The following is a 21,716-nucleotide window of genomic DNA, read 5'->3' on the forward strand; positions in this document are numbered from 1 at the left end:
TTGATTGCGTCATTGCTTTACCTGCTCCGGTCCTCAATATGTCAAGGTAAAAAAAAAACACTGCGCCAAAAATGTAGTCCGCTTGCTACAAATTTTAAGTGACAGGAATAGCGATGTGAAAGAGTACACTAAGAATGAATATAGCCTAGGCTACCACAAAATGTTATTCCTTTACATTTCAAGGTTTTTTTCTAAAGCATATATCATCGCACTATGTCTGCTGTTTGTCTGTATGGTAAAAAGTTTAACCTGTTTTTTTTTCCCGTTTCCCAATCTCGGATCAAGTGAAAACTTTGCACAATTATTCATTTAACCTGACAAGACTTGAATTAATCAAAGAGAAAAAAAAATTAGTTAATTAATTATTGGTGATTAATTATTTTGTTTGATTTCGAAATAAAGGGAATAAAAGCCACTAAATGAGAGATTTGGATATACAAATATATGAATTTAGTCTTTGGTTTTGACACATTGTCACTCGCTCTTCCCATTCTTGGATCAATTTGAAATTTTGTATAGGCTAGTAACAAATACACAAATCCAAAAAAATAACCAGTTAGTTAATCCTTTAGTGCTAATTAATAAATTGTGTTCTATATAAAAGAAAGGGAGCTAAACCCTGCAATATTAAGATAAATGGCACACATGTTGCTGAGGAAATGAGAACAACGCTGGCAGAAGAAAAACGCCAGAGAAGAAAAGAAAGGCCAATGACACTAGCTCCAGCTGGAATAACCTGCCCAGTGTGCAGCCGAACATTTTGGGCTCACATAGGTGAATGGGTTTCGCCAGCCACATGAGGAGGCATAAAACCCCAGTACAAGGCCCTGAGGCCCCATGGATGACAAAGTGGTCATCATCGAACCACGATGGACGAACTATAAATGTATACTGTATTGTAATTGTTCTGCATGAAAGATTTTGGCTTTTAAAGTTAATAAACATTTGGCATGAAAAATCGGAAAGCAGTAATTACGGAGGACTTGCAATAACGAAATAGTTGCTTAGACTGTCACAGACGGATTCAGTCACGGAATTTTCCTGGTTTGTCGCTTTGCACCAATAATAATAATATGTATCTTCTCTCCCGATGCGCGGTCGGAATGCCGAAACCAAAATTGATGTTCTTTTAGAACAAAGTGTGCGATACGAGGCTTGACGGTCGGAGATTGGACTTTCACGGAAGGATTATGCCACGGGTTTTTATAAAAAACCCGTGGCCCCCACGGCCACCCATTGTAAATTGGAAAAATAAATAAATACGATATTCGAACCCAGGACAAAGGGTTCGGAAGTCAAGCGCTTAATCACTCAGCCACCACGTCCCCACTGTCCTCCTTTAACTGACCCACTTTGTGTAGGACTATATATATATAAATATAAATATATATATATATATATATATATATATATATATACAACAGGATTATCCTCCTGCATTAAGAAACTGTATTGTCTGTATGGTATGCGTTCTGAACTGTCGTTTGATGCTCTTGAATGTCCCGGGTTCGAAGGCCGCCATCCCGCTTCGTCCCGCGGGAGCTTTGGATAGGGTGCAACAATCTTCAAGTTACAAGTAAAATACTACTGCCAATCGGCTTCACAAATGTTGTCTATTTATAGATTTACCTAGGGACACGCGTAGGACGTAATCATCTTATTTTTGGAAGTAACGTCTGAAGTTTATAAGATAAGATACTAATATTTACACTACCCTTTGAATCCTTCTCTGCAGTTGCTGAGATAGCTTTTGAGTACGCCCAATCTGGCCGACAAGTTTCATTAGAAGATTACTTCCGGAAGCAGAGGTGAAGCAGACGGCGAAAATTAGACCGTAATCTAGATCTAGATCTTAGTTCTACGGTACATAACCATGCCACAGATGTTTGAATTAAACAAAGTAACACGTTAGAAAAATATATGGCCATATTACAAGATCCATAAGGGCTCGCGAAGACCTTCCTTCAGGGAACAGTACCAGGAAAAAGAAGAAGAGGCAGACAAAGAAAGCAATGGGAGGACAACATAAAAGAATGGACGGGCCTACCATTGATAGAGGTTTTAAACATTGCAAAAGACAGGGAGGAGTGGAGAAAGACGGTCGACGAATCTTGCATGGTGCCTCAACGGTCCAACATACTATTAAGGGATAGGTAAAGGTAAACACTTTTAAACAAAAAAAAAAATTACTTGATTTGAAATCACACACACAAACACTGAAAAATTTTGAAAATACAATTTATTTACTGTTTAAAGAAAAAAAAAAGCAAGACATCGATTATCAACAAACCTCTGTTTCCATGACAATATGCTTGTCTAGGAAACATGGTTTGGACAAGAAATAAATTTAAAACAAATCTCCATACAAACGATGCATAAAAATGCTATAGGTACAAAAAAAAAAGTGAGAGTCTATGCTTAATACAAATAAAAGAATTTTCCCTTTTTTTCCGTTTAAATCAAAACTTTATATTAATCTAGAATGATAGGATGGCCCACAGTTAGAAAACAGTAGATCTAATTCCTTAAAGCTACAAAATAACATGTCCAGATAATGCAAAAGTTCCCTTAACCCATTTGAAGTTCTACCATAGGCTTAAAATGAGGACTTTCTAAATACCAAAACATAGATCTACATATTTTTAACTGTTCTTCCGTGCCTTTCTTTAGATAAAATGTAAAGATGTCAAATGTTTTGAATAGGAAATTATCAAGTTATTTGAATAGTCGTCCAATGGACCTCATTCACCAATCGTAAAAAAAAAAAAAAAATTAGTCACATGATTCTCTATCTCTTCTATACAAATTACGTAATACACACAGGCGGGACAGTTTTTTTTTTTCGTTGTTTTATCAATATTATCACGTGTCTAAATGTTGTTTGTTTACGATTGGTGAATGAGGTCCATTTTTTTTCTTCTTTCAAAATATTTTGACAACTGCCAAAAGAAGATTTAAAGCTAAAAAAATAACATAACATAAAAGAAAACAAGAAGTCCTTTTAAACAATTAAAAAAAAAAAAGAGAACCTTAACTTAAACCTTGATCTCAGAGTTGCCTAATTAGGTTACAGATATGATAGGCTCCAATCTAATTGTAAACATCATTAGATAAAGCAGTCCCAAGAAGTTCTATGTGAACAATATGTTGCAGCTTGAATCTTGGGATTGACAAGAAGTTGATTTCTGGGACAGTTTATTTTAGCTAAACGCACATTTTATGTTGAAACAACAGAAGGTGGAGCTAATAGGTTTCTAATAAAACTATCATTTCTTACAAAGAAATAGAGCAGGAGGAGGAAGTGCAACAGTACTAGAGTAATTTGAAAAATGTTAATATGAGGATGAAAATTATGCTATTAAATGTACCGTATAAAATATGTTTGAGAAGCCTTAGAGAGAATTGAAAAGAATTAAAGATATGATTAGAAAATATAAACACGAGGTATTATAGATTGTATTTACAGTAATATAATACACTGTCTTCTTTTTCTTGACACTGTCTTCATACATTTCTAGACAACAATCACACCTATATGGGACATAACTTATTTACACTTTAAGTACCATTTATCTGCCTTGGATGGAACCCCAAACTAGACGCTGAGATGTTTTAAACATGAAAATGTTCTAATTTTAAGGTTGCTAATAACTTTGGCAGACGTATCACCACAACCACAGAATTCTAAAAAAATAAAATAAATCTCTAATCATTTACATAGTTCCCAATATACTAATAACTACTTACTAATTCTTTGTAACAAAGCATGGGTTAAAAGGAAAATACATAGTAGTAGTGTTCAGAAATTGTATAAAATTTCTTTTTTAGAATGAATAAAAAAAAATGTAAATGAATGATGGTATTAGAGATGAAAAAATCACAGATGTAAAAGTAAGTTGAATCACATCATGTCACAACAGATAGGCATACGGAAGGGCAATGAATGTAGACATTTTCTTTCAAAACTGATTGATATAAATAAAGTTACAAGTACAAACAAAATGTATAGATTTTACAGATACAAGTGAAGGATAATAGTAGTAAGCCATCATTACCGCCAAGCTTCATTAGAGTGAGGGCTTGAGAGGCTCAGATCCTCTTTTCCAAAAGCCCAGGACAAAAAAATACTACAAGTTTAGAGCATGTGGCTTCCTAAACCTATTGAATTCAGCAAGTTCTGGGTGTATAAAAGAAAATGAAACACAGTTTCCTATTCATCTTCACAGCGGAGGCAAAAATAAAAAAGTTTGGCTTGAACCATGCAAAGTGCAAATCTACTGGACAATAGCCTGTCCAGCAATTGAACTATAATAGTTAGCTAGCATTCATCACAGGAGGCTCAGAGCAGCTCACGTGCTCTCATCCTCTGCAGACTTTTGGGGATTTGTCCCAGCTCTCAAAATGTTTTTTTTTAAGTTCCATCATTTGAATTACTACTAGTGATTTAATGAAAGCTCACAGACTGCTCCTTAGGTGGTGAAATATGGAGAAAAAAAAATCAAATATCATAGTTCTAGTGATTTTGTTCACAGTTGCAGCCAGAATAAAACAAAATATACTTGCAAACAAAAAAAGTTATCCAGGAGATATTTCTTACATAGGTTTAGTGAAAAAAGACAATTTTTTGCAATATCTAATCTCACAAAATTTCCTTTCTACAATCTGTTTAAAAAGGTAATTTCCTTCAACATATAAGCAAAAAATTTTATAATCAATTGTACTTAAAAATACTTACATTATATTAAATACATCATGGGACAACAAAGAACAATAATATTTAAAATTCTTGCTTAAAGATTCTAATATATAGAAATTGGGTTAAAATTGTAATCTGTTCCTCTTTTCTTTAAAAAATTATTTGATGTAATTGTTCAATTTAACATCGCAGTAGAAATATTGTTATCTGTAAATAATGTACATAAACACAAGACAAAAAAAAGTTGTATACAAACGTATATTTAAATACATATCATGTGTAAGATGCTAACAAACAAACAAAATTAATGTGTCCAACAATTATGAGGATGTAATCAATTATTCTATACACAAAATCCATATTATAACAGTTCATGCTATAAATCATGTGTACAATGTTGTATAAAAATATAAGAAGATTTTACAAAACATAGTAAATAGCTTATAACACACACTGAGTTATCAGCCAACAACCAAGTTCATTGTTAAAATACATTTCATTATCATTATTCAATATAATGAAAATTAACTACTTACGAAACTTAAAAAAATATTATTAAAACAAAAAGAACTAATATAAAACTAAAATCAAAAAGGGCCTTAAAATCATAACAACATATCTGCAGTGCAGCAGAATTATGTAGTGCTACAACTGCATTTCTGCATTAACATTAGAGACAAAAAAATATACTGTTCACTACAAATACAGACCAACAATTCACTAGAAAGGCAGAAAAATCAAATCACTCTAAACAACATGAATACTGAGAACAAGAAACACATTACACAAATATTTATTTGCTGATTATCTAATTAATAGCTGATAATCTAATTAATAGCTGATAATCTAATTAATAGCTGATAATCTAAATAATAGCTGATAATCTAATTAATAGCTGATAATCTAATTAATATATTTTATGCAAGATAAATGTTTCTTTTCTTTTTTGGTACATGCTTAACAATTATTATTAGAAATCCTGACCAGCAACAGACTTAGTGAAACCTGAAAGCTAAAAAGCAAAGTTGGATTGAAATTATAATCACTCCTGATATGTTTAAACTTTTGTATCATTTTTGTACTTTTCTTAATTATGATTTGTTTTCAGGTTAACTGAATATTTTTTCTTCTTTTTTTTTTTTCATCTTTCTAGTCATCTACACATTTTTTAAAAACATTGATTATTGTAAAAGCAAGAAAAAAAACTTTTCTAGACATCCAAATGGAAAATAGTAATTTTTCTTGTAGCATTATCTCAGAGTTCAGCAAATATTCTTCACTAATTTTTATTGTTTATCAGACATATTAAAGTGGATGAAATAATAAAATGTATATATTTCCTTCTCCATTGTCTGAGAATAATTTCCAATAAATAAGTAATTGGAGCACTTACTTAAAAACAAAATTTCAGAAACTAAATGAACATTAATAATTGTTGTATGGAATAGTCTGTGCACATTATAGCAGACGTGTGACATGATACTTTTAAAATTCAAACTTTCTTATGTAAATCTATCATTTCTTTGAATCAAATACCAATAGCATAAGTTTTTATTTGAAAAAAAAAAACACTTTCAGATAAGAAAAAAGTATTATTTATAATATGCATCTAAATTATTTTGACCATAAATGTTCCAATGAGACATTGACAGGCAACAATGAAGGTCATGAGAGCATACATTTGTGTGATGAAGAGATTAACTTATGTGCTATATTTCAATAAATAAAGAAAAAGAAAATAGTTTTTCACCACACAGTGCACTTGTCTTTTCTGTTCATGTAAGAGCCTACTGGACAGTTAAATACTTCAGAGAAGGCTGGTAAGTTTTGAAGTGTTCCAATGACTCTGAAAAAAAAGAAATTTAGAATGGCCTGTGAAGTAACATTGCAAGCTCAGTAGGTGCATCAATTCTACAAGAATGAATGGCTGCCTAGACATGTGGTATGTGCTCTGGACTGTTTTCTCGAAGGGGCTCAATTCAAAGCCATCCTGCTGCCATCATACCTTAGGAAAGATTTGAGACAGGATGTAAAAACTTTGAGTTGTACCAGTTAGTTTGGATCAGTCATGTAATTAAATTTGTAATATATCTAGACTGACAATGAAAAAAAGGGAGAAACGACCTTAATTCAAACTTATGGTTCAAGCCTTCTCAGGCTTACAAAATATTTAATTACCAATAGTTAATCAAGTAATTGGTTAATTTTTGTTTTATTGATTCTTGGTTTGTTAGGTAAAAGAAATAAATGTGCGAAAATTTCAGCTTGATCCAAGATTGGGTGTTGGAGAAATAATGTGTACAAACTTTTTACCAGACAGAGTGAGTTGATATAAGCTTTGTAAAAAAACATATAATACAACAAAAAAACAAGCTATCTAAACAGAAAATGACTTGTCCTTTAAAAATAAAAATCCCAGTGCTTAACACAATGGCTAAAAAAATATTCCATCTATATCGCTAAGCCAATTATGAAGTAAAGTAAAGTTGCTTGTTGCTCATTTCCTTAGGATTTTTTTTATGAAACACCATAAGTCAATGAGAGCAACTGGGACTGAAGAATTGTTAACTATGCTATAACTAACATAAGGCCTAAATAATTGGTGAATGCTAAATGAGTAAAAAAGTTCTTTTAGCTTCTTAAAAGAGGAAGTCATGATTCCAGGTCAAGGCTCAAATGATTAAATCAGAAGTTTTATTACCTCCCTAGGACAACCCAAATCCAGGTCAACCCAAATCTAAATGATACCTGAAAGTTGGGGGTAAAGTAAAGGGGGTCATTTTGTGGTGACCACACAACACCCTCATTTACTGTTGGCTATAGAAAGAGATGAGATTTGCAACAATTTTTTAAAATAGTTTATCTGATGCTCATGCTTCGTTAAGGCTTAAAAATATATAAAAACATACAATTTGAAAATGTTCATTTATTAGCTTTGAAACTTGTTATTATTATTATAAAAACAAAAGTTGCATATAGCATAGATAATGTGGACATATTCATTGATTTCTATTTTTTCAGAAAGTTTACAAGGGTTTTTATTAAACAATTAAAAACGAGTTGCTCAGGAAATGTTGACAAAATCGGGCTACTGTCATTGAACGAAAATAAATTTACCCCCTTCAAATATCTATTGTTAAAAAATTTAAAGAAAGAATAATATGGTAATCATTTGTAAGCTAGGAACTCTCTTTTAGGGAAGTCTTGCAGATAAATATAAACAATTTTAATATCTATTAAATAAACTAAAATACTTTTACCTAAATCTCCCAGGACTATGAAAACCGATCTTTATTCTATTGATAGTTGTCTCTGGTCTCATGATTCCACACCAAACCTGAAATGCAGAGAAATATTAGCAACTTATGTCAAAATTTTAAAATATAAAAATGTATAGGCAAAGCCATAGTTCCTTCATCCAATGTAACTAAAGTTTAATTTTTCTTGTATCAAGGAATTAATATTTGCTTTGGTTTTCACCTTTGTATGTACAAGGCAAAAAAAAAAATAAAAAAAATATATATATTACTTTTACTTTATACTTTATAGCTTTTATATAGCACTACTTTCATGCTTATAGCATGCTCAGAGCACTATGGTCCAATCTCATTTGTGGACCAGTGGGGGAAGGGGTATTTGGGAGAAGGTTTTTTCCGTGCTGCATTTGGGCGCTCAGAAAACAAACTCTGCTCAAGTGGAACCTCGAACAACCTTCATAGTTGATAGGTATAAGCTATAGCCAAGCCAAGTTCAAGTGTTTTTAAACTTTTGACCATGCCTCCTATGCAATAGTGCTTTTTTTGTAAACAAAAGTAGGTGCCGGTAATAAGTGATTAGGTGCCAGTACTCAATAGTTGATTGCCTAACTTTTAACTATTAAAAATTAATAATATACGTTAAAATACAAGAAAAGTAATAACTTTTTCAAAAAGTATCGGTGCGTAACGTCACAAAAAAAAACATGTATATATATAATTTGGATTATTAAAAATATAGTTATGGAGAAGACAGCATAATCTTTTATTATAAAAGAACATCTTTACATTATAAAATAAACTTTTGATGATAACACATTTAATGAACAGTGGAATCCAGATAATTCAAACTTGCTGCCAGGTCGTGTGGTTTGTGCGCAGAACTGTCCAGATTTATCGATGGTCCCAAAATCAAACCCTGCCCGCGCCCATATCCCCTGTTGTCCTGCGGGAGGTTTGGACTATAAAGTAATTATCTTCAACTCTGATGGAACATCCAAAACATGTAAAACGTTTAACAAACAAACATTTTTTTTACAAAAATTCCTCTTGTAAACATTGTTAATTCAAATAGAACATTGAAACATTTTTGTGGCTTATATGCCATTTTCAGCCATTGATGGAAGCAAGTACTTTTGTGGGATTTAACAATCCTCCTAGCCACTATCAATCAATTTCTAGAAGCATATTTTGTGGGTGCATAGCATATATGGTATATCTCACATCATCTAAGAAGAAAAAAAAGTAACCCTTTTAGACCTTGCGATCTATAGGGCAGATGATATAAAGGTCATCTGTTTCTGTGGCAACAGTTAATGAGGATATCATTCGGCCAGCACAATGACCAATTACTTTTACTTTCCCCAACTAATGCTAGGTACCCTTCAGAATTGTGTGGACTCAGGGATGTCCATTAAAATCCTGAAATTAAAAAGTCTAGTCTTCAAAAAGATTTCACCCCCCAGAACCCTAGGTTTGGAGGTGCAGTAGCTGAGTTTATCACAACTCCATTATGTCATCTAAAGGTAATAATTGCAATGTCTTGATTCTGAAAACTAAGAATAAGCTCAGTGTTTTCCATGACTATGTAAGCCCAGTTGTGATCTGCATATTTTTCTGCATTTGATGCAGACAAAACCATTGTCCACAGCGGGTTAATTAAAAAATATTTTTTATGACTTCTGCCCCTGTCTTCTACCTTTGAGAGATTTCATACTTTCTCTTTTAGAGGCCATCTGCTGCCATCTACATTCCTCTATGCCTATTCTACAAAGTTGGCCTACTGACACATCTCTTACCCCCCTATTCCCTCCCTCTCTCATAACACCCCATCTTTTGTATATCCATGTATGCTATGTAATCCATAAATTAATTAGAACATCAACTTAAACAAACATTGGCATGATATATATAAATATAGAAATGCAGAAAGAAATTAAGCTTACTTGTGCAAAATTGATAAAAAAGAGTTGATCACTGTTATACTGAAGAAGTCCAGGTAATCTCCCCTCTGAGTGACCTTTTGCATTAGCATATTTTTTGTATGCCTAAAAAACATTAATTGAATGTTTCTTTTTTTTTAAACGCTATTGCATCTTTATAGATAAAAAGCAATTTTTATTAAGCAATCAGCAGATTAAAAAAAATTATTATTATTAAACATGGAGAAAAATCGATAAAAGTGAATGTATCTATAAACTGGACAGTTGACGAATGTTTTCATTTCAACCTACTCTGTAAGCTTCTTTTATTCCTCCGTTGTCTGCAATGTTTTCTCCTTGTGTCTGGATTCCATTAACATTCATGTTCACTTCTGGCACTGTGTAGTTGCTGTATTGATCAATGATACACTGTGCCCGCTCCTTGAGAACACAGGAAACAAAACAGGATTATAAGATTATTAATAGTGTTAAAAAAAAGTTATGCAATATAGTTGCCTTGTTTTTTTTAATGATCCTATATGGTAATCTGAAGTTTCCCTATTTTATCTAAAAATTTGTGTTAAATTGCATTCCAATCTGGTTAATTGGACTAGATTGCAAGCATTTTGGGACTACTAACCAGCTGGTCCAATTAACCAGATTTGACTGTATAATATGATCAGTTTTGGTACTTTAGGATTCAGTCCAAATAAGTGGTGGGTCCAATTGACCGATGGTCTAATTAATCAAATTCAATTGTATTAAGCTACAAACAGACTTATATATTTCATTGAGACTTAGGCATTACAGACATATAGGCTTCAATATTACACAGTGATTTAGTATTAGGTAGCTTTGAAATAATGAAATCTTCACAAGATAAGTTTTCCAAAGTTAACTCTAAAAATTGATAATTATTAAATATCAAGATGTGTCCAGTAATGATTTGTAGTAGACCCCTTGACCAAAGGTAAGAATAGCCTGAGCCAGCAATAAAAACAGGCTCTTCCTCTAGGTCTTTCTTAAAAAGAAATCATCAAAAAACTTATCATTTAATCCTAACAATTACAGGGAATGCAATCCCTTTCAACCTTCCTCAATTCCATTGATATTTGACCTCCTTATGGAGTATTTCATATTGCTGTGATGCACTACAATTGAATTATGTTCTTATCATTGTTGCAGTTAGCCACAGGAGTTACAAGGAGATGATCAGTTTCTTAACCCCTTCATCTCCATTTTTTGACAATTTTTTCACTAAAGTGTGTAGGAAATGTTATTGTCATTATAAATTGCAAGATTGTATAAAGAAATGTATTTAATGGAAAACTAGATTTATTCTGAAATTTACAAATTCTAATAAAACGATTGCAAAAAAAAATGATGACATGCCTTTAGCAGCTGAGAGGGTCCACAAGGATTAAAAAGACTCAAGAAACCTAAAAGCACAATCAACCAATCCCTTATGGAATTACCTTAAATCTTCGAATGACCTCATCATCCCACCACTGGACTAGAATTCCATTTTTATCATACTGACGTCCCTTGTCATCAAATCCATGTGTTATTTCATGACCAATCACCATACCAATACCTCCATAGTTCAAGCTTCTGAAAATTTTTTTTAGAAAAAAATCATATTATTTATTAAGACTTTTTTAATACTGGTACATTTGATATAACTCTTATGACAGTAGAGAGAATTTAATAACTTAGAAATAATTGGTTTAACAAATGGTACCTTAGTAAATAAAATAAAAATAAATTATAGCTTTTATAAAGCGCTACTTTCATGCTTATAGCATGCTCAGAGCACTAAGGTCCAATCTCATTTGTGAACCATTGGGGGGGTGGGGGGTAGGGTGTATCTGGGAGAAGGTTTTTCGTGCTGCCTTTAGGCGCTCAGTAAACACAACTCTGCCTGAGTCGGGTGTCAAACCTCAAGCCCCAAAATAGGTAGCCAAGCCAAGCCAAGTTCAAGCATACTTGTCTTTCCATCCCATAATACAATACAAACAGTAGGTATACAAAGCAGGTATATGTTTAGCCTCATTAGTCTTTTCTACAGCAAGAATCATCAGTTAATCCTTCTGTCAGACTCATCAGTCATATGTATTGCCAGACTCTACTCTACTGCAAGCCTTTGTAAATACAAACAGTACTGTAGGCTTACTAGAACCACACTGGCAATATTCTTACTAGTTCAGTACAGGAAATATTTGGTCTAGAGTACAAAAATATTTGGTCTAGAGTGAAAATTTTTGGTCTAGAGTACAATTCATAAAGAAGACTTGCAGATAAAATCTGCCATAGGCAATTGCATTACTAGTGCAGTACTAGTTAATTATTTTAACATAAGTTGTGAACAAAGACTACATAAAAGATTACACTAAAGACCACACAATAAACTGCAGTACATTTTCAACTTACTTTGGATACTCTTTACTGTAAAATGGTGGCTGAAGAATAGCAGCAGGAAACACTAGAATGAATAAAATTATTATATTCAGTATTTCAAAACCTTAAAAAGCTGCATGAAAACTAAATAAGTATATAATAATTATTTGGTTGAAACAATTATTGTAATATATTAAAAGGTTTAAGACTTGCTTATTTGATTTCGACTTGAACTGTAAAAAGCATTGACAACTGCTGGTGTTGTAGTCCACCTGTTAAGATGTAAGTGAAAAACAAGAATTTATTTTTCTAGTAGAGTATTTTATCAATTTCTAATTTAAATACAAAAAAAAATTACCGAACAATTAGAGAAAACTTTACTTGGAAAGAAACTATCGAGTTTAATTATTAAATTAAGACTGTTAGGGATAGGTTATATACCGGTAGTTACTTAAATATAGTGGGCTGTTATATGTTACAATATATGTTGTTCAACTGACATCCTCTACCAGTCTACAAGTCTAAAATACTACTGAGTATAGATTCAGGAGGGAGGCGCAGTGGCTGAGCTGTAAAGTGCTTGGTTTCTGAGCCCAGGGTCCTAGCCTCAAACAGCCACTGGGCAACGGGGAAGACAGCAGGCCGGGTTTTAACCCTGAACCACGGAGAGTTTACTGTACCGTAGACCACAGAAACAGATGACCATTACATCATCTGCCCTATAGACCACAGGGTCTGAAAGCCATCATAAAACAGTGTACTAGTTTTTTGTTTTTTCATCTCTCTTGTATTTGTAAAATGTTAGCTGAGTTATATTTGTTTATTTGTTAATAAAATGCTTTACATTCAGATATTCCTTCAGATTGTGAAGACAATTATATCCAAGCCTTAAATAGCCACTGGGCAATGAGGGAAGGCAGCAGGCAGGGTTTCAACCCTGGACCACGCAGAGACCATCGAATTACAGTCTAGTGGGCAAACCACACAACTAGGCAGCCATGTATCCTTAATGTTAACTTACCTTGCCCTATCTACAGGATCTCTCAGTTTTTTAATTTGAGTAAAAGCTTGATGCTTTATTGAAGTCAAGATGTTGTGAAAGTATTGGTCAGGTTTGAATTCCACCTGGAAAAACAAGCAACATTTTTTTAAAAAATGTAAAAAAAAAGAACTATTCTTTGTATTCTAATACTCAAACCTCAGTAGCCTAGCCAACAAATATGCTTTACACAGTTCTAATAATAAAGGCAGAGAGATTGCGGGCACAACATGGCCTAAATTGTGCTGATGTGCCAAAAACCCAAAATACAAATACAAAGGCAGAAATAGCCAACAAGTGCCTTAGATATAAGCTTCAAACTGTTGCAATAATAATAGGTGCATAATAACAATAATGCTTGTCTTTGAGTCTAAGGGATATTGAGGAATGCAGTATTTCCCATGGGTAAGCAGCCAAGCTGAATACTACATAATTTGCCAAATCCAGCATTGTCCACAGGTGGTTGATTTAGATTTTCTTTTCATCGCCTACTTTTATCCTTGGCAGTGGTTTTTCTTTTTGCCTCAAATATGTATCCCATGTCCTTTGTAAGTGATCTCCAGCTGTCTCGTTCCAAAGCCGCCTGCAGCTAGGTGATCTCTTCTTAAAGCAAGTTGGCGTCTGAGCTGGTCTGTAAAGCATTTCCTTGGGGCATCTCTGTTACTTCAGCTTTTATTTATGCTTTTAGCATATGTTCATCCAGGGCCAGCCCTAACAATTGTGAAGCCCTATGCAAAACGAATTGCACAGGGCCCAGTCTGGGTAGAGATAAGCATAATATCAAAGTTAAGATTTTGTATTAGAAAAGAGATTCGTATTTGTAATAAATTGTTATTAAATGAAAGCTGACAATGCTGTTTTTTTATTGCCAATAGGATTGGCACCTGAAAATTGACAATTTTGTCTATTTTTCAGGGGATTCTTATGAGTTTTCAGGAGATTTTAATAATTACAGGAGATTTCCAGAATGCCCTGGAAAAGCAGGCAGCCACAGAAACCATGTTATTATATATAAAAGTTATAATGATTTAATTTAATAATTTACACCTAGAATTAGCATGGGGCCTATGAAAGTGCAGGGCTGACTGTGACAGCATAAGTTGCCTAAAGGCCAGCCCTGAGTTAATTCATCTCCCTTAAGGCATTCGCAAGGTTGTCGCTTTTTTTAGTGTCTCTTTAAGTGTCTGTTGTTTCATTAAGTTTTTCTTGAGTCAAGGTGTCCCAACAGAGGACACATATTCTAATATTGGTCTAACCAAGGTAAGATGTAGCACTCAGTTTTATGTTCTTATTTGATTTGTTATAATTTCTCTTTATAAACAGTAATGCTTTGTTTGATTTTTTTGTTCTATAACTACATCAATATTGGGTTCCATTATAACTTTTTCATTAATTACAACACATAGATCAAGAATCTAGGTATCTTGATTTGTTGATGTTATTTTTGTATGTGTTACTAGGTTCGATCATTGGATCTATTTAAAGTTTCACTTACACCTGCAAACTCCGCATTTAGAGCTGTATCATTGAATATTGAATCTGCATAGCCAATCTTTTCTGAAATGGCCTCAGCCTGTTGAAAATAGAAATATTAGAGATTACTTAGACATATCTCTACTATTATTCATCATATCTTTTTTTTTTTTTTTTAATTTAGAACTATAAATAATGAAGATGACTAAAGTATTCTTATATAATACATTTTTAACTGCAAAATTTGTGTTATTTTTCAACTGTTTATTGAAAAAAAAATGTTTTCCTTTTTTTTTTTTGACTGTAAGTGTATACAATCTAGATCTAGTGTATACATTGATTGTAGATTCTAGATCTATAGCTATGAAGAGTTTTTTTCCCCTGAAAAATCAAATATATATACAAGGGACACTACTAGAACAATATTTAGGTGGTGACTTGAAAAATGTGACTTCCTCCCCTACATGTAAGTTACCTTTTCTTTAGCAACTTTTCTGGTTTTATCGTCCATCCAATCGGCTTCATCTAATAACTCATAGAAAGCGTTGCGAATGTCATGAATCATTTCCAATGCCTAAATTAGTAAATCAGAACAGTGTAATAGAATATTTCATAATTTGTTATTTTATAGTAGTTGTTACTTTAAGAATTATACGCTAAATATTACACTATGTGACTATAGAACACTGAACTTAATAAAGGACGCTAACACTAGACGCTGGATACATATGACTCTTTAAATTTAATATCACACTCTCACGTAACAAAGGTTATGCACAACAATGCAACATGAGCTCCCTTGCCAGGGGGAATAATTCTACATACACATTACAAACTTAAACACATAAGCATAATATGTTAACAGTACGATCTAAAGTTTAGGCATTGCCAGTTTAAGAGGGGAATAGTTAACGAAATCTGTTACAAGTAGGCCTAATGGTAGTAAAAAAAATGTTTTCAAAAATATTTAAATTAAGAGAACCACACATTCAGACTAATTTTTTTTAAAAAAAAAAAAAGGCAATTTTATTACCTCCTTTCAGTGATACGAAACTATACATGCAGTCTTAATAATAAATGAATGTCAGATTACAAAGTTTGAAAATATAATAGGCTACAAAAACACAAAGAAAAACAACAAAGCTTATATAGGCGTAATTGTATCAATTATTTTGGATCAATTATATAATAAAATTTGTAATAGATCTAGACTCGATCTAGTCTAGACTAACAATAATAAATCTGTGCGATTAGAATTATTTTTTTTTCCCGATTGATTTTGTTTAGAGCCATTTTAAGCTCTTAGCATTCTCAATACACTATGACCTATGAACATGTCACTTGTCTGGACCGGTTGGAAAAGGGGGGAATGTGGATAAAGAAGAGGGTATCTGAGTGAATGTGATATGTGATAAAAAAAAAAAAAGTTAAAAGACCAGAATTCGAATTCGAGGGATCAAGAATCCTAAACACCTCAATCCAACACACTAAACAATGGGCCAGCAAATCACTTATGAAAATAAAAGGCTTTATAGTTATCTATTGTTAGCTTCAAACTTTAGAGCTGCGACCTATAAAGTATAAAGGGGGCTAATTTAACTTATACCACCACATCAGTCAAGTACAATTTCTTTCCTTTGTTCGATATCAAACAAAAGAACTTTTTTTTTTTAACACAATTCTAAAGGCAGTGAACTTAAAAGTCGTATTTATAGTGGCCGCTGCTTAATATTAACTAGATCTAGATCTACCTTTGGCTTTGCTGTTAGATTAGAGGCTTGATATATCAAATATCAAGTTTTACTTTGCTGTTACATTAGAGGCTTGATTTATTCAAATATCAAGTTTCACTTTGCTGTTACATTAGAGGCTTGATTTATCAAATATCAAGTTTCACTTTGCTGTTACATTAGAGGCTTGATTTATTCAAATATCAAGTTTCACTTTGCTGTTACATTAGAGGCTTGATTTATTCAAATATCAAGTTTCACTTTGCTGTTACATTAGAGGCTTGATGTATCAAATATCAAGTTTCACTTTGCTGTTACATTAGAGGCTTGATTTATTCAAATATCAAGTTTCACTTTGCTGTTACATTAGAGGCTTGATTTATCAAATATCAAGTTTCACTTTGCTGTTACATTAAAGGCTTGATTTATCAAATATCAAGTTTAACTTTGCTGTTACATTAGAGGATTGATTTATCAAATATCAAGTTTCACTTTGCCGTTACATTAGAGGCTTGATTTATCAAATATCAAGTTTCACTTTGCTGTTACATTAGAGGCTTGATGTATCAAATATCAAGTTTCACTTTGCTGTTACATTAGAGGCTTGATGTATCAAATATCAAGTTTCACTTTGCTGTTACATTAGAGGCTTGATTTATTCAAATATCAAGTTTCACTTTGCTGTTACATTAGAGGCTTGATTTATCAAATATCAAGTTTCACTTTGCTGTTACATTAGAGGCTTGATTTATCAAATATCAAGTTTAACTTTGCTGTTACATTAGAGGATTGATTTATCAAATATCAAGTTTCACTTTGCCGTTACATTAGAGGCTTGATTTATCAAATATCAAGTTTTACTCACCGTTTCCTTGGATCCTTCATCGAAGTATTTCTCAATAAACAGACGTCCTACTGTGTTCCCCATGTGCTCGTTGATCACCTCCGTGCATTCGTACCACCTCGGAGAAGTGGAAGATATGCCTGTCATGCTCTGAAATGTGATATGGAAAACTGTCAAGTCATATGAAGTAATGTGAAGTCATATGAAGTCATGTGAAGTCATATGAAGTCATGTGAAGTCATATGAAGTGAAGTCATATGAAGTCATGTGAAGTAATATGAAATCATGTGAAGTCATATGAAGTGAAGTCATATGAAGTCATGTGAAGTAATATGAAGTCATGTGAAGTCATATGAAGTGAAGTCATGTGAAGTCATATGAAGTCATGTGAAGTCATATGAAGTGAAGTCATGTGAAGTCATATGAAGTGAAGTCATATGAAGTCATGTGAAGTCATATGAAGTGAAGTCATGTGAAGTCATATGAAGTCATGTGAAGTCATATGAAGTGAAGTCATGTGAAGTCATATGAAGTGAAGTCATATGAAGTCATGTGAAGTCATATGAAGTGAAATCATGTGAAGTCATATGAAGTCATGTGAAGTCATATGAAATCATGTGAAGTCATATGAAGTGAAGTCATATGAAGTCATGTGAAGTAATATGAAGTCATGTGAAGTCATATGAAGTGAAGTCGTGTGAAGTCATATGAAGTCATGTGAAGTCATATGAAGTGAAGTCATGTGAAGTCATATGAAGTCATATGAAGTCATGTGAAGTCATATGAAGTGAAGTCATATGAAGTCATGTGAAGTAATATGAAGTCATGTGAAGTCATATGAAGTGAAGTCATGTGAAGTCATATGAAGTCATATGAAGTGAAGTCATGTGAAGTCATATGAAGTGAAGTCATGTGAAGTCATATGAAGTCATGTGAAGTCATATGAAGTGAAGTCATGTGAAGTCATGTGAAGTCATATGAAGTGAAGTCATGTGAAGTCATATGAAGTCATATGAAGTGAAGTCATGTGAAGTCATATGAAGTCATGTGAAGTCATATGAAGTCATGTGAAGTCATATGAAGTCATGTGAAGTCATATGAAGTGAAGTCATGTGAAGTCATATGAAGTGAAGTCATGTGAAGTCATGTGAAGTCATGTGAAGTCATATGAAGTGAAGTCATGTGAAGTCATATGAAGTCATATGAAGCCCTATTGAATAAGATGCAATGCGTTAGTAAATAGGTCGAATTTCCAAGCCGTCAACACAATATGTCCAAGAGAGCTGGTCGCAATTCTCAGGCTGGGAGACCTGGGCTGACCAGTTTATTGCGTCATTTTGGGTGTGCGTGTAAAAAAAAAATGTTTATTCTTGGACTGTAGGACTATAATCTAGATGACCTTGATATAAATAAAACTTTACTTAGAAATATTTAGAGCTAGATAGAAGGTCAAGATAGAAGTTAAAGAAACTTTAAGGATATACCAAACATGACATAAATTATAATGCGGGACTGCCTAAGGTACGTAGAGCTAGCTATCGGGGTCCCAAACGAGAAAACTGTAGAGCTTTATTTGATTCTCTGTATCAAGCGTACTAAAGGGAAGTTCGATTAGCTGTACAGCACCTAGTTGAGTGTTGGGATGGTTCGATTAGCTGTACAGAGCTACATCGCACCTAGTTGAGTGTTGGGATGGTTCGATTAGCTGTACAGCACCTAGTTGAGTGTTGGGATGGTTCGATTAGCTGTACAGAGCTACATCGCACCTAGTTGAGTGTTGGGATGGTTCGATTAGCTGTACAGCACTTAGTTGAGTGTTGGGATGGTTCGATTAGCTGTACAGAGCTACATCGCACCTAGTTGAGTGTTGGGATGGTTCGATTAGCTGTACAGCACCTAGTTGAGTGTTGGGATGGTTCGATTAGCTGTACAGAGCTACATCGCACCTAGTTGAGTGTTGGGATGGTTCGATTAGCTGTACAGCACCTAGTTGAGTGTTGGGATGGTTCGATTAGCTGTACAGAGCTACATCACACCTAGTTGAGTGTTGGGATGGTTCGATTAGCTGTACAGAACTACATCGCACCTAGTTGAGTGTTGGGATGGTTCGATTAGCTGTACAGAGCTACATCGCACCTAGTTGGGTGTTGGGATGGTTCGATTAGCTGTACAGAGCTACATCACACCTAGTTGAGTGTTGGGATGGTTCGATTAGCTGTACAGAGCTACATCACACCTAGTTGAGTGTTGGGATGGTTCGATTAGCTGTACAGAGCTACATCGCACCTAGTTGAGTGTTGGGATGGTTCGATTAGCTGTACAGAGCTACATCGCACCTAGTTGAGTGTTGGGATGGTTCGATTAGCTGTACAGAGCTACATCGCACCTAGTTGAGTGTTGGGATGGTTCGATTAGCTGTACAGAGCTACATCACACCTAGTTGAGTGTTGGGATGGTTCGATTAGCTGTACAGAGCTACATCACACCTAGTTGAGTGTTGGGATGGTTCGATTAGCTGTACAGAGCTACATCACACCTAGTTGAGTGTTGGGATGGTTCGATTAGCTGTACAGAGCTACATCACACCTAGTTGAGTGTTGGGATGGTTCGATTAGCTGTACAGAGCTACATCACACCTAGTTGAGTGTTGGGATGGTTCGATTAGCTGTACAGAGCTACATCACACCTAGTTGAGTGTTGGGATGGTTCGATTAGCTGTACAGAGCTACATCACACCTAGTTGAGTGTTGGGATGGTTCGATTAGCTGTACAGAGCTACATCACACCTAGTTGAGTGTTGGGATGGTTCGATTAGCTGTACAGAGCTACATCACACCTAGTTGAGTGTTGGGATGGTTCGATTAGCTGTACAGAGCTACATCACACCTAGTTGAGTGTTGGGATGGTTCGATTAGCTGTACAGAGCTACATCACACCTAGTTGAGTGTTGGGATGGTTCGATTAGCTGTACAGAGCTACATCACACCTAGTTGAGTGTTGGGATGTGAGTAGGCCTGCAAGTAGCTAATCCAACCAGACTCACACTTTGTTGGAGTATGTATGAACTTGACAAACACACACACATACATGAGTTCAAGCTACCCCCCCCCCCCCACACACACACTAATATGATCACAATGCACTTAATCTTTTCAATACGATAACATTAGATAAAATAATTTTATTGGTCCAAACAAATGGACATTTCAATATGACTACAAATGTCCACCTCAGCACCTTCTAAGTTTTGGGCTTTGGATAAACGAGATGAAAGCCTGGGCATTAGTTATGGTCGGAACGATGTCGACCACACAGCAGTTTCTCTCTATCTACCCAGCTGAAGTGTTCCTAGGAACGGCGAGCGCCCATACAGTTTTGAATCATTAGCGTTGTAGATTCTGCCTTAGGGTCACCAGCTCCTGATTGTTCCTCAGGGTAGACTACCGAAGGCTTTTCCATGTTAGGGAATAGCCACAAGGCAGCGGAGGTTTGGATTCAGAGTTTTCCTTCTCCTAAAATGGTGGCCAGCCAAGGCTAACGGGCCCATCCTTTCTGAATCGTACTGGTTTAGGCCCCAGTACTATAACAATAGCGTTGCAAACATGGACAACATTTACACATGTAAATATACAAACAAATACGCACGACCAGCGCGTTTTGAATTAGCTCTTTCTCTCCGTAATTATTATTCCACGTTTCGAAGGAATTCTTTATTTTGCTCATTACTATTTCTCTACCCCTGTTATAATAAGCTTCAATAGCTTTGTTGTTTGTTATCAGAAAATGTTGTATTTGGTATAGAATTAAAGGGAAATGCATGCTCTTTTTAGTAACACAAAGTCAAGTTTATTAAATTAAACATTAATTTATTTTAATGACGTCAAAATCAACGATGGTATCGTCGATTAGGAGAGAAAGAGTTAAGCTTTCATGGACTTCTCGGTGACGACAAGTGAACTAGAAACACCCTGAATGAAAGTGGACTAAATGAGTTATAAATAGATCTGTTATAGTCGTAATGGAGAGGAGCCGACATATATAAAAAAAATGTTGAATGATTTGTTATTATCTTTTAACACATTTAAATCTGCTGTTTACTATATTTCTCCTCCTTCACCAGATGACCACCTCTTATACACACGCGGTCCATTCTTCTAGAAATAGCATTCTAGTCACAACGCATGTTTTGCATCAGTCAATTTGAGTCAAGACACACCCACCATTACATATATTAACAGACACAAAAAACAAATGTTTTAAAGCAAATGTTTTACATTTAAGGAGAGAAATGTTTATTCGAATTCGCTACACATACAGTCTTATCAAAAGGGAAATAATGCAGGTCTCTTTTGTTTACCTCC

The 21,716-nt window shown here is 34.2% G+C and overlaps 1 protein-coding gene across 17 annotated transcripts in view; it reads right to left on the reverse strand.

Moving 5' to 3' along the window:
- Positions 1–2,222: 2,222 nt before the first annotated feature.
- LOC106077909 (neprilysin-1-like) overlaps positions 2,223–21,716 on the reverse strand; it is a 109,211-nt gene continuing 89,717 nt past the window's right edge. For all 17 annotated transcript variants that reach the window (XM_056007943.1, XM_056007940.1, XM_056007934.1 and 14 more), the window contains 11 exons: positions 17,377–17,505; positions 15,257–15,355; positions 14,804–14,881; positions 13,291–13,394; positions 12,483–12,541; positions 12,303–12,354; positions 11,348–11,483; positions 10,185–10,313; positions 9,897–9,998; positions 7,957–8,033; positions 2,223–6,542 (listed from right to left, as the gene is read on the reverse strand). In XM_056007943.1, the coding sequence (XP_055863918.1) occupies positions 6,443–6,542; positions 7,957–8,033; positions 9,897–9,998; positions 10,185–10,313; positions 11,348–11,483; positions 12,303–12,354; positions 12,483–12,541; positions 13,291–13,394; positions 14,804–14,881; positions 15,257–15,355; positions 17,377–17,505 (1,065 nt within the window). In that variant the 3' untranslated portion in view covers positions 2,223–6,442. The remainder of the gene's footprint in view (positions 6,543–7,956; positions 8,034–9,896; positions 9,999–10,184; positions 10,314–11,347; positions 11,484–12,302; positions 12,355–12,482; positions 12,542–13,290; positions 13,395–14,803; positions 14,882–15,256; positions 15,356–17,376; positions 17,506–21,716) is intronic.

The sequence above is a fragment of the Biomphalaria glabrata genome, chromosome 13 (assembly GCF_947242115.1).
Source record: "Biomphalaria glabrata chromosome 13, xgBioGlab47.1, whole genome shotgun sequence".
Classification (NCBI taxonomy): Eukaryota; Metazoa; Mollusca; class Gastropoda; family Planorbidae; genus Biomphalaria; species Biomphalaria glabrata.